Source organism: Rhizophagus irregularis, chromosome 5 (genome assembly GCF_026210795.1).
Source record: "Rhizophagus irregularis chromosome 5, complete sequence".
NCBI classification, from domain to species: domain Eukaryota; kingdom Fungi; phylum Glomeromycota; class Glomeromycetes; order Glomerales; family Glomeraceae; genus Rhizophagus; species Rhizophagus irregularis.
Window position 1 is genome coordinate 1,116,914 of NC_089433.1, and position 14,708 is coordinate 1,131,621.

General features: G+C 26.4%; 3 protein-coding genes across 3 annotated transcripts; all 3 read left to right on the forward strand.

The window, feature by feature from the left end:
- Positions 1 to 319: 319 nt before the first annotated feature.
- OCT59_024789 (uncharacterized protein) lies at positions 320 to 1,969 on the forward strand (the record flags this gene model as incomplete). The annotated part of the gene is made up of 2 exons (XM_066134016.1): positions 320 to 1,789; positions 1,874 to 1,969. 2 exons carry the CDS (start codon positions 320 to 322, stop codon positions 1,967 to 1,969), a joined length of 1,566 nt encoding a protein of 521 aa, XP_065991672.1.
- Positions 1,970 to 3,418: 1,449 nt separating this feature from the next.
- OCT59_024790 (uncharacterized protein) lies at positions 3,419 to 5,313 on the forward strand. Its single transcript, XM_066134024.1, has one exon. It carries the CDS (start codon positions 3,514 to 3,516, stop codon positions 4,984 to 4,986), a length of 1,473 nt encoding a protein of 490 aa, XP_065991673.1. The 5' UTR covers positions 3,419 to 3,513; the 3' UTR covers positions 4,987 to 5,313.
- A 7,269-nt stretch (positions 5,314 to 12,582) lies between these two features.
- OCT59_024791 (uncharacterized protein) lies at positions 12,583 to 14,073 on the forward strand (the record flags this gene model as incomplete). Its single annotated transcript, XM_066134033.1, has 1 exon — positions 12,583 to 14,073. One exon carries the CDS (start codon positions 12,583 to 12,585, stop codon positions 14,071 to 14,073), a length of 1,491 nt encoding a protein of 496 aa, XP_065991674.1.
- Between the last annotated feature and the right edge of the window lie 635 nt (positions 14,074 to 14,708).

The following is a 14,708-nucleotide window of genomic DNA, read 5'->3' on the forward strand; positions in this document are numbered from 1 at the left end:
TTGGATAAAAAAATCTATCAATGTTATAATAAGTCTATCATTATTTAGTTTAAAAAGGTACAATATGTTTGGAACGCGTGATACACTGATACACATGAAGTATTTGACGTAATTGTTTTTGTTCTGTGAAACATTGTTTGATCATCAATTATCTTGTGCTCCTAATTTGGTTAATTAGCCGGAATTTAATTCCGTCGATATTTTATTTAATTGGAACTTATTCAATAATTTTCCTTGCCGATTAATATTTCAATACTTTGAAAGAATATATTTACTAATATCCCATTAAAAAAGATTTTTTTATTTTTTTAGACAAAGAATGTTCAAACTTAATAAAGATATTCTTTTTCTAATATTTGAAGAATTGCAAGATGATTCGAAATCTCTCTTTTCATTCCTAATGGTCAATAGACTTTGGTGTGAAACAGTTATTCCGATTTTATGGAGGAATCCTTGGTGCTATGATATTGATTACAGTAATAAAAATTATTTATTTATAATCGTTGCTTCTTATTTGTCTAATAATATTAAAGAATCCCTAACTAGACAAGGAATTCAATTACTGTCAGTTGAATATCAACCACTTTTGTTTGATTATTTATCTTTCTGTAGAAGTATTAATGTAAATACTTTAAATACTATATCTTCTATTGGATCATCTTTAGCTTATAATCAATTTCTTTTGCAACAAGAATTTTATGGTCTCTTTATGAAGAAATTTTCAGAATTAAAGTATTTGGATATGAGATCAATTAGACATCAAATATTTTATTTTCCAGAAGCTAAGTTTCGCTTCGAATCACTTTGTGAATTAAAATGTGATACATCAGTTGATTCTTCGTATTTTTATGGATTGGCGCATTTATGTCAATATATACAGAGACTCGTCATTGTTAATACAGACCCAAGTGATTATTATGGGGTTTCTAAATTAATTGAAGTCCAGAAAAATTTAAAATATTTTGGATGGAAGGATGTCCATTCTATATATCGTCTATATCAGCCTGGGTATATTATAGAATCTTACAAACAGATTCTTCTTGCATTAGAAAAAAGTGCGAATATTATCAATCATTTAAATTTAAACTTTATGTCTATTGATCGCACATTGCAAAGGGTACTCCCAAAATTTCATAAATTAAAAACATTGGCATATAATTTTAATAATTTCAGTGAAGAACAAATAAAAATGTGTGTTTATCGTGATCTTGAGATCCTTAAAATAGATCATTACGCTTTAAAAGCGGCCTCTATTATGATTGAAAATAACGGAGGATGTCTAAAGAAAATCTTATTGGAACCTTATGATTTTGATAAGCATGAAGTTGTTAACTTTAATGAGGATTCTCTTATTTTTATACGTAATATTCATAAAAATTGTCCTTCAATTGAATATTTGTGTCTTATATTTTCACCATCAAATGAGCATTTTGCCGAACTTGAAAAATTATTAAAAAATTGCCAAAATTTGAAATCATTATTATTAGCTATGTTTGATTATACATATTATAAAGAATTGACTCATGAAGAAATTTTAGAATATGGAGAAAATTTATTAAGAATACTATTTAGTTCAGCACCGACCAATATAAAAGAATTTAGATTTTGTGGTGATTTTGAATTCTCTTTAGAAGTTTTAGAAAAATTCTTAGAAACATGGGAGGGTTGTACACTTTCCATACTTACTTCAAATTATACTTATGAAGGAGAGGATTATAAAAAACTGATTAATAAATATAAATATAATGGAGTAATCAAAGAATTTAGATATGAAACTTATAAGAATATGGTAAATATGGACATTAAGATATGAATAGTATTTCACATTTTGGAATCAATGTAATTAATATATAAATATTATAATATTACTAAGACCAAGTATTTAATAAACGATTTAAACTTTCAAAATTTTCATTTAATATACGTTGAACTTAAGTTTTTGTTGTCAGTTTTATCAGTCCATATTTAGATTGAATATAACAAATTATTTATGGTAGCACAGAACAATCTAATTTGATCGGTGTTTTGGTTCAATTGTTTAGGGATAATTTATTTATTTATTTATTTTAAAAAAAAAATTAGATTACTCCATACCGTACAAATGTTGTATTTGATTAATTTAGAACGGTTTTCACTATTCTGGATAAAGAATGTCCAAATTCAATAAAGGTATTTTTTGAAGTACAATCTAAATCCTTCTTTTCATGTCTAATATATACCTCATATTGTAAGTATTATAATAGATTATAACATTCAAAAATTTTGTAGATTTAAATTATAGAATGTAATATTTATTTCGTTTATTATCTAATTTATCACAAATGTAAAAATTTTGTCTGTAAATAACACATTTTTTTTAATGCTTTATTTACTATTATCCCATGGTTTCTAATAATAATTCATGGTTTTTCTTTCTTTCGAATGATATATTAAAAAGATGGATAAAAAGTTTGTCAATATTTAGTTTGGAGTAATAAGAATAATAAGTCTATCGTTATTAGGTATATAAAAAGTTTTATGGTTGGAACCGTAAGTTATTTTTCCGTAAAATAATTATTACTTATTAAACTATAATTCACTTTTTTCAAGTTCACCGGTACGATATCAAAGAATTGTAAATCTATTCAGTAAAGTCAATTTTATAATTATGTGTGATAATATTTAAATAGAGGAAGTTGGGAAGATTGTAATTAAAATTGGTTATGGTACGTTCGCCAAGGCCATTTCGCTGAAGGGAAGTTTCGCTGAAGGGATTATTTCGTCGAATAGACGTTTTATCGAATAAACATTTCGCAATCCTTTTCCCCGAATCGTTCATTTCGTCGAAGGACATTACGCTGAAAATATTAATGATTAACATAATTGCTTAATCAATACAAAGAAAATAAAAAATGGTTCGGAAATTGATGATAAAATTGATTTTTTCCTTTACTGTAATTAAAATAAAATAAACAAATGCAACTTGTAATATGTGTGTAAATAATTCGTTTGTCTTATAAAAAAGAAAAGGAAATTGAAAATTCCATATCTTCGATCAAATGTCCCTTCGCCGAATTGGCTTCGGCAAAATGTCCTTCTGTAAAATGGTCATTCGGTAAAATATTTATTCGGGAAAATGGCATTTCAGCAAAATTGCACTTTGGTGAAACATCCCTTTGACGGAACTGCTTCGGTGAAATTGGTTTCGGTGAAATGGACTTTGGTGAAAAGTCCGGATACCATTAAAATTATAATTAGTAGCGAGTAATAAATTTAGTTTCGGAGTGTCGACAGTGTCGTACACGAAGTATTGACGTAATTGTTACGTTTTTCATTGTGATCATCATCTATATAGTATTCCTAATTTGGTTAATTCTTCTGGAATTTTAATTCCGTCGATATTTTATTTAATTGGAACTTATTCAATAAACTTCCTTTTGCCGATTAATTTTTTAATACCTTGAAAGAATATATTTTCTAATATCCCTATTAAAAAGATTTTTTTAGAAATATTTTTAATTTTTTAGACAAAAAATGTTCAAATTTAATAAAGATATTCTTTTTCTAATATTTGAAGAATTACAAGATGATTCGAAATCCCTCTTTTCATATCTAATGGTCAATAGACTTTGGTGTAAAACAGTTACTCCGATTTTATGGAAGAATCCTTGGTGCTATGATATTGATTACAGTAATAAAAATTATTTATTTATAATCATTGCTTCTTACTTGTCTGAAGATATTAAAGAATCCCTGACAAGAGAAGGAATTCAATTACCGCCAGTTACATATCAACCACTTTTATTTGATTATATATCTTATTGTAGAAGTATTAATGTAAATACTTTGAATACTATAGCTTCTATTGGATCATCTTTAGCTTATAATCAATTTATTTTACAACAAGAATTTTATGGTATCTTTATGAATAAATTTCCAGAATTAAAGTATTTGGATATGAGATCAATTAGACATCAAATATTTTATTTTCCAGGAGCTAGGGTTCGTTTCGAATCACTTTGTGAATTAAAATGTGATACATCAGTTAATTCATCATATTTTTATGGATTGGCGTATTTATGTCAATATATACAGAGACTCGTCATTGTTAATACAGACCCAAGTGATTATCATGGGGCTTCTAAATTAATTGAAGTCCAGAAAAATTTAAAGTATTTTGAATGGAAGGATGATCATGATATATATGCTCCTGGGCCAGATGGGGATTCTTATAAAGAGGTGCTTTTTGCATTAGAAGAAAGTGCGAATACTATCAACCATTTAGTTCTAGACTTTAAGTTTACTGATCATACATCGCCAAAGGTAATCCCAAAACTTCATAAACTAAAAACATTGATAAATATTTTCAGTGATTTCAAAGAACAACAATTAAAAATGTGTGTTTATCATGATCTTGAGATCTTTAAAATAGACTATTACAATTTAAAAGCGGCTTCCATTATAATTGAAAATAGCGGGGGATATTTAAAGAAAATCTTATTGGAACCTTATTATTTTAACAATTATGTTAATGATTTCAATGAAGATTCTCTTATTTTAATACGCAATATTCATAAATATTGTCCTACAATTGAATGTTTGTCTCTTATATTTTCACCTTCAAATGAGCATTTTACCGAACTTGAAAAATTGCTAAAAAATTGCCAAAATTTGAAATCATTATTATTAGTTATGTTTGATCATGCACAATCAACTCATGAAAACATTTTAGAATATGGAAAAAGTTTATTAGAAATATTAATTAGTTCAACACCAACCAATATGAAAGAAATTAGAATTTGTGGCGAGTTTGAATTCTCTTTAGAAGATTTAGAAGAATTCTTAGAATCATGGGACGGTTGCGCACTTTCCATACTTACTTCCGAATTTACTTATGAAAAAGAGGATTATCAAGATCTAATTAATAAATATAAAAATAATGGAGTAATCAAAAATTTTATACGCGAATCTTATGAAAATGTAATAAATATTAATTTTAAGATGTGATTACTATGCTACCATATTTTGTTATTATGATAGAAATTTTAAAATTATTTGTTGATTATATATTTATCAATTTATGGCGGGATTTATTTCATTTAACTGTTGAAAGTAGAAATTGTCAAAACCTTTTTAAACCTACTAGTTTAAAAATTATATAAATTATTTGTCATATAGTCACATGGTCGCACAGAAGATTTTTTATATTTTGAAAGTTATTTCGCCTTTGTGTAAAATTATATTTAAAGTTATCTCTTGAAAAATATTTTAAAATCGTTTCTTGTTACTTTTAAATAAAGAATGTTAAACTCAATAAAGATATTCTTTTCTTAATATTCTTGGTGCTATGATATCATGATAAAAATTATTTATTTCTTATTTTTATAAATTGGAATTTCTTTTTCGAAAAAACTATTCGGTACATATTTTCGTTATTGTTTATTCTACGTTAAGTATCATCACACGATAATATACTATCATTTTGCTTTTTGACGTACATACTGTGATATTAATAGTTAAAAAAAGGCTTATATCAAATAAGAATTAAAAAGTTAGTTGGTTTTTTTCTATTTTACTAGCCAGATGCCCACGTGAATACATATGTATAATTATATATATACAGTATATAATAAGGATTAAGGAATTCAATTACCATTAAATCACTTTCGTTTGATTATTCATCTTTTTGCAAAATTATTTATATGAAAACGATAACTTCTATTGGATCATTTTTAGCTTATAACAACAAGATATTTATGGCCTATAACTCAGTTATTGGATGAGAGATCAGTCTTTGACCGATATCTCTATTCCCCATCCAATAACTATTTAATATTACCTAAGATCTAAATGACTACCATTCAAACCAAATTATTGAGGGGAACCTGATTATGTCGATTTTATTTCTAATCTGGCAAGAAAATGAGGAGAATAAAGTTAGAAAAACATTAACAGTATAATTAATATGTAAAGTTAGATTAAACACACGTTATTAATACAGAATGTGGCGAGCAAAAACCTGTATATTTTTTATAATTTTTTTCATGGCTTTAAAATGAACAACTGCCAAATTTTTAATGGAACGTATACCATAGTTAAATCGCTTTCTTGAATTGCGGGCTAAAAAAACTGTCAATATACCTGAATATATTTTTTTTTGTTTAATCGCTCAGATTAATTAAAATTTTTCATAATAGTATGCACGTATGATATTACCAAAATTATTTATTAACAAGCTTGTTCAAGTGAAAAAAATTAGACAATAAGGAGTTTAATTGCATAAATTATAAAATAAAGCACGTTTATTATTTTAACTATAAAAACTTATAATCAATACTATTTAAATGAAATACATTTTAAAATGTTAACACATTATTAACAAATATGATAACATAATATTTAAATCTTAAATCAATATTAATTATATTAATAAAAGAATCACATCTAAAATCTTTAATTACTCCATTATTTTTATATTTATTAATCATTCTTTTATAATCTTTTATTTCATAAATATTTTCATAAATATAGTCGGGTGTAAGTATAGAAAGTTTCGATCCCTCCATTTTTCTAAAAATTCATCCAATGCTTCCAAAGAAAATTTAATATAATGAAGAAATCTAATTTCTCTTAAATTAGTTGGTGCTGATTCAATTAATATTTTCAATAGTTCTTCACCATTTTCAAAATATTATTCTTCTAGTATTTCATCATTCGTATGTATCTCTAAAAGTAATGACTTTAAATTTTGACAAATTTTTAGTAATTTTTAATTTCATTAAAATGCTGCTTTAATGGTGGAAATACAAGAGACAAATATTCAATTGAAGGACAATTTTCATGAACCTTACGAATATAAATGAGAGAATCGTCATTAAAGTTTTTATATATTCATCAATATCATAAGATGATCTAAATAAAATTATCTTTAGATGTTCTCCACTATTTTCAATTATAATAAAAGCTTTTTTTAATTCATAATGATTAATTTCAAAAATCTCAAGGTCATGATAAACGCACATTTTTAATTGTTCTTCGTTAATAGACCAAAAATCCATTATCAACATTTTTAATTTATGAAATTTTGGGAGTATTTTTTGTAATATGCGATCTTTATATCGATAATTGAATAATAATTTCAAATAATTCATAATTGATATTATCCACCTTTTTTCCCAATGCAAGGAGAATCTCTTCATAAGGTTCTAATTTAATAGTAGAAACCCCATTATCATCTTCCATTCACAATACTTTAAATTTTCTGAACTCCAATTATATTAGTTAATCCCATAATAATCATTCAGATTTACATTTACAATGATGAGACTCTGTATATATTGACATAGCCAGCCCATAAATATGAAGAATCTATTGATTGATGTGTCACATGTTAATTCACAAAGTGATTCAAAACGAAACTTAGCTTCTGGAAAATAAAATATTTAATGCTTAATAGATTTCATATCAAAATACCTTAACTCTGAAAATTTTTTCATGAAGAGACCATAAAATTCTTTTTGTAAAAGAAATTGATTATAAGATCCAATAGAAGTTATAATTTTTATAGTATTTACACTAATACTTTAACAAAAGTAATTGATGTGAAACATCACGGCGGATTTATGAAATACCCTAAATTTGTCCGTCATGTCAAAGAAAATAAATATTTGACAGTCTTTTAGTCGCCAAATTTCCCAAATTTATTAGTGAACAGTCAAAAATGAGCCCTAAAAAATTTTTTTGTACCCCAAATCTTGCGTTTGACCAATTTTTCCAGTGTTAAAGGTGCGTCATATTTGACATTTTTTAGGAAAAAAGCTTAATGTTTCTGTAAGTCAATTTTAATTCCCCGAGGGCGAAGCAGGGTTTTTGCCAAATTTCATAAATCCGCCGCAATGACTAATGGTAATTGAATTCCTTGTTTCGTTAAAGATTCTTTAATATCATCATAAAAAATAAGAAATAATTATAAATAAATAATTTTTATTATTATAATTAATATCATAACACCATGGATTTTCCATAATATTGGAATCACGATTTCACACCAAAGTCTATTGGTCATTAGGCATGAAAATAGGGATTTTGAATCATCTTTTAATTCTTCAAATATTAAGAAAAGAATATCTTTATTGAGTTTCGACATTTTTTTATCCCAACTTTGGATATTATTTTACGAAATGTTAAATTAATTTTTTTTTTAAAAAAAAAAATTAATAAATTAAATTGTGCAACAATAATGATGATCAAATAATGTTTCACATGACATTACGTAATCAATAACTTAAAATAATTCCTTATTAAAGTCTAAATATTATTTTCCAGTTTATTTCCTAGAACATCAATTTACTTCAATTAATTGAACAATCATTACATACAATAATTAACTTAATAACATCGCTAACAATTCTTATTTAATATTGGCAATGGTAGCTCATCGGATGATCATTAATTGACGTACATCATACAGTCCATACATACTAATCGAACTCCGAACTCTTGGCGGTTTCCGGAATTTTTCTTCGGGCTTTATTGTACTCGTGACTTTATTTGTAAAATGTACGGATGTTATCAAATAAGTCTCTTCTTGTAGATATTTACATTAAAGTAATAATGAATTATCAGTTTTATTGAAATAAGCATAGCTTTACAGAAATTTGTATATCTAAAAAATATGTCAAAAGAAATACAAATGTGATATGTCTATCATATTTTTAAGTCTATTGTAACTCGATAATAACAACTGGATCCGTTAATCCGGATATCAGATTTTGAGGTTATCCGTTCAATCCGAATAAACGGATAATTTTTATCCGAATTATCCGGATATCGAGGCCAATTTATAATTCCGGCCAGAATTGTCATTCGTGAAGTCTAACATTTTGATAGCCGCCCACAAAAAATAGAGACATTGTGTAACATGAATTCCTCGAAGAATCTAGAGTTATGGACGTGTAATTCGATACAAAGAACCCTTCGGTTTTTGCCTCAAATTCGTTACAAGATTATAGCTAAGGAATTAAAGTATTTAATTGGCTGATTCGTTATACCGTAACAAGGAATTTTTCCTTTGGCGAGATGAATTCGGTGAAATGAGTTTTGGCAAAATAGATTTCAGTGAAACGTACTGTAACCGCCTTTATACTATATGATAATAATATGAGAATTGAGAAAACTTGAAAAGGATAATTAATCAGATCTCAGAAAAATTAGATCTAATTGTGTTGAATTTTATACATTATTGGTTGATGAGAATAACATCAAATTACATATTATATTGAGTATGAAAGTAGAGCTGCGACCTGTTATCTGTTTACCCGGATACAATCTGGGTATACTCAGGTATTTATGAATATCTGGGCTATGGAATAGCAAACGGGTAAAAGTGAGTAATACCCACTTTGTATCTGTTTTTATGTTAATGCATATATACCCATAGGTAATTACTCCAACTGAAAATGAAATGTTGCCAGAGTTAAGACGTTAACTCTGGCCAGAATGTTTATATTGGTTTAATTTTTGGCCGAATGAAATGTTATTTAATCTGGTAAAATTAAAACTTTCAGCCAGAATTGAGGTGTGCTGACGGTATATCATAATTGAGTTTTGACGTTTTTTGATCCAAAGATAAATCTTCTATAATTGAAATTTTTGAAAGAAGACAATTTTGCAATTGAAATTCTTGTAATTAGTCAACTTTGGATACTATTTTACGAAATACTAAATTAATTTTTTTTTAAATGGTGCAACCAAAATTGTAATCAAATAATGTTTCACATGAAATTATGTAATCAATAACTTAAAAGTCGGGAAATAAACGAAAATAATAGACACTTAAAAAACTTTAATAAGGAATTATTTTAAGAACATCAATTATTTCAATGAATTGAACAAATCTAATACAATCATTACATACACTCATTAACTTAATAACATCGCTAACAATTCTTATTTAATATTGGCAAGGGTATTATAATTAATCGAGTTTGGTACGAAATCTCGAAGCTTAGAATCCCGAAGGTTACAATATCCGACACTTAAATCCCAAAAAATAAAAATAACGAAATGTTATAATTCCGACATTTCATAAGCCTGACTTCATAAGCTCGAAATTCAAAATACCGAAATGAAAAATCTTGAAATTTCATTAATAAAAGAAAGAAAATCGGTAGAAGTGTCGGGATTATAAAATTTCGAGCTTCGGGATTTTAGATGGATCCCCATTAATCGACATACACCATACAGTTACATACTAATCGAGCTCCGAACTCTCAGCAGTTCCAGGACTTTTCTCCGGGTTATTTTTTCTTCTTTGTTGTACTCGCGACTTTATTCGTAAAATGTACAAAATACTATCCCTTCCTGCTGATATGTGCATTAAAATAATAATGAATTATCAGTTTATTGAAGTAAGCATAGAATAATATAATTGAATCTGTAAATCTATAAATATAAACTATTGATGAATTTGTGATAAAATATTTTTGAAAGACAAGCTTATATACTGTATTTTGACTAATATATGCAACTAATACAAGTAATTTTTTTATTATACATTTCTGCTAATTTAATAGTCAGTAAGACATAAAACCTTTGCATTTCTTTATAGTGATCAATTATAAATATGTTAATAACGATATGAAGTTTCTGTTTAAAATTTATTAAATTACATTTTCCAATAATAACTTTAATAATCGAATTAAATCAAGATATACATATAAATTTACTAATATGATATTAAATCGATTATAATTATCACGTAGACTTTAGCGCTACTTGATTTTGAACTATTGTGGGATAAAATTCGATTATAATTATTAACTTGAAAAAGACACGACAAAAAAATAGATAAATCATACATATCGACAGAATAAGCGTAGTGTACACTATCATACTAATCCTAATAATGATGGACCGCAGCACAACCCAAGCACCACTTAATATTTGAATGGTTCATTTAAATAAATTCAATATTAGTATATTGATTTATGTGTATAATACGTTAAATTAGTTTTTGTGGATTTTTTTCTTCAAGGTATTTATATAAAGAAATTCATTTGAATATTTTTTTATTCGCGATGTAATATTATTATTATTGACGAAAGCGAAAGGAACTTACTATAATGAAATTTCCACGAGTAATTTAATATGTCGCTTTAATATTCGGAAACTAGTGATATTTTATTATTAAAAAATGAAATGACCTGAAATGATGAATAGCACAATTACACAATATAATTTAACTGCGGAGAAAACGACCCTTCATGCCGGTTACATGTGATTTTGGATAATCATTTCAATTACGTCAGATTATCGATTTAAAATCAAATATTTATGTTTTCTTTTTTCTTCGCTATAATTTTTTTATAAACTCATTTAAAAGAAGAATAACTTAATAAACACAATCGATATTTATAATTAAAAAATGTTCGTTCAAATTTTAAGTCATTAGAAAAATGAAAAGATATTACAGTCGGACCTCTATGTACCGATACTGTTGTTTTTGGGAAAATATATTAGTATATCAAATTATCGTTACATAACCGTCATCAGTGAATCATAATGCGGGCCAAAATCCAATTCTTGCCAGCATTATGTAAACTCCGGATAGCTAATATATTAAAATGTCATGTGATTTGGATGGAACCTTTATGTTAACTCCGGCCAAATTCATAGTGTTGACCCGAATTAATACCAGTGTAACCTAAAGTATCGGTACATCTTACTATGTATTAATTATAAAGGGGTAAAGAAAAGTATCGGTACATGTTACATCGTGAAACCATATATAATATCGGTACAACGAGATTTTTTTATTAATTGTGAAACGGGACATAGAAAATTTATCGGTACAGGCAATTATCGGTACATAGGATATCGGTACATAGAGGTCTGACTGTATAGTGCTAAAATCATCAAACTATGTCAAGAATCCGTGAGGGCTTTAATAAGAATGCAATGCATTAGAATAATTATATTAGAAACATAAAGAAACATAAAGTTAAAATATTGTACATCGCAGTATATTATTCAAAACTACAACTATAAAATTTCTATTCGTAAAAAATCTTAATAACCTTAAAGTTCGATAATTTATTATCCGAAATCACGTGTAACCGACAAATAAATCCGGCTACCGTCGTTCTGCGGAGAAAGTATGATCACATGTCTGGCGTGTCATTAAAATCGTCTAAAAAACTACGTGATATACATAATCACTGATAAAATAAGCTTTAACTATATATATAATTACACTTCCTAACTAAGCTACTTCGTACAAAAAGGATAGGTAAGAATCGGGAGGGAACGTGACTAAGCTTGTCCTACGTTATTAATTAAACGCATACCGTAAATCATAAATTTCATGATTTTTTGGTATGATCATCATAAAAAAATATTCTTAATTTGGTCTGTCCGGAATTTAATTCCGGTGGTTTTATTGTAATGAGCTTTTTTAGTTTTCAAAGTTTTTAAACTTTTTTCTTTGTAATAAAATATTTCAATATTGCTAAAAACAATACTAAAATAATAACTCGATTGTGAAAAAGTTTTTTTAACCCATTTTTCCATTTTCATCGTTTTTTTTTTAACAACTGATAAAGTATGTCCAAACTCAATAAAGATATACTTTTCTTAATATTTGAGGAATTGCAGGATGATTCAAAATCCCTCTTTTCATGCTTAATGGTAAACAAGCATTGGTGTGAAACTGTTATCCCAATTTTATGGAAGAACCCTTGGAATTATAATATTAATTATCGTAACAAAAGTTATTTATTTGCCATTATTACTTTCTATTTATCCGATGATATTAAAGAATTTCTAACAAGACAAGAAATCCAATTACATTCAATCTCATCCAAATCACTTTTTTTTGATTATTTATCATTTTGCAGAAGTATTAATGTAAATATTATCAATGCTTTAATATCTACTGGAACCTCTTTAGCTTATAATCAATTTCTTTTACAACAAGAATTTTACAGTCTATTTATGAAAAAATGTCCGGAGTTAAAGTATTTGGATATGAAATCAATTAAACACCAAATATTTTATTTCCCAGAAGCTAATTCTCGTCTTGAATCACTCTTTGAATTAGAATGTGATACATCTATTGATTCTTTATTCTTTTATGGATTAGCACGTTTTTGTCGATATATACAAAGAATCATAATTGTTAATGTTGACCCAAATCCAAATCATCATGGAATTGTTAAATTGATTGAAGTTCAGAAAAATTTAAGGTATTTTGAATGGATTGATGATTTTGATTATGAAAAAGAATGTTTCACAGATGATTTTTATAAAGAAATTTTTCTTGAATTAAAAAATAAGGCAGATACACTAAATCATTTTAAATTATTTTATAATGATGATGAAGTTTATGGACGTGAAATTCTACAAGAGATACTTCAAGTACTTCATAAACTGAAGACATTAATAATTAATGATTTGGGCACAATTAGTGAATATTTATTGAAGACGTTAATTTATAATGATCTTGAAATCCTCAATATAAATTATATTACAATAAACGAGGCTTCTATTATAATTGAAAATAGTGGAGGACAACTTAAAGTGGTTTTATCAAAACCTTATTACCGTTTATATAACGATGATTTTGATGAAGGTTCTCTCATGTTTATTCGTAAAGTTTATGAAAATTGTCCTTTAATTGAAGTTTTATCACTTGCATTTTCATCATCAAAGAAACATTTCGCTGAATTTGAGATATTATTAAACGTTTGTCAGAATTTGAAATCATTATTGTTGATTATAAGAAGTACTGATATAATTGAAACTGGAGAAAAAATTTTAGAAAATGGAGAAGAATTATTAAAAGTATTGATTAGAGCAGCACCAAAAAATTTAAGAGAACTCAGGTTTTTCAATAATTTTAAATTTTCTTTAGAAGCCTTGGATGAATTCTTAGGAAAATGGAAAGGATGTGCACTCTCCATTCTTACATCTGATATTATTTATGAAGAAGAAAATTATAAAAAATTAATTAATAAATATAAAAATAAGGGAGTAATTAAAAGCTTTAGATGTGAATCTTTTATGAATGTAGAAGATATGAATTTTAAGATATGATCAGATATGACAGTGTATTGTCATATTTTCCCGTTTTTAACATTTTAAATATGTAGAATATTAGGTTAATTGAAAGATTTTAGCCAACAAATGCTTGATTGTTCGGCTGAGACTGTGTTATTATTGGTCAAAGTTAGTGGACTAATGGTTTTATTCACTGGTGGTTTTTTTTATTAATGATTACATAGCATTATATTTTATAGTATAAGGTGGGTATTTATAGTACTACGCGGGTAATAAAAAATTATGAATCCATCTGATAGATCCGTCAATTGTAAAATTATGGGTTAATTAATGGAAGTTTCATTATTTTATTTCGCATACAGTATATAAATAGTTTGCAAATTTTTGGTCATATATATATGTTGTGCGTCAGATAACAATTTGAGCTGACGTGCATCAGATGTAGATTGATATCTGAGCGCGTTGTTATAATTAAGTTATATTTAAATTTTTTTTATTAAATAAGTTTATTAATTATATTGAAAAATATGTAATTCTAAAACATTAAATTGATTAGACTCAAACTCGTTGGAAAAGTACTTTATTCAAAAGTATTAATAAATTACAGGCAGATCTTATAACATACATTATGAAAATATTATACTTATTTAATTTATGTAAAATATATGTTT

What these genes read in the sequence shown, in the direction of transcription:
- OCT59_024790 (XM_066134024.1), top strand. Translation starts at nt 3,514, where the DNA reads ATGTTCAAATTTAATAAAGATATTCTTTTTCTAATATTTGAAGAATTA.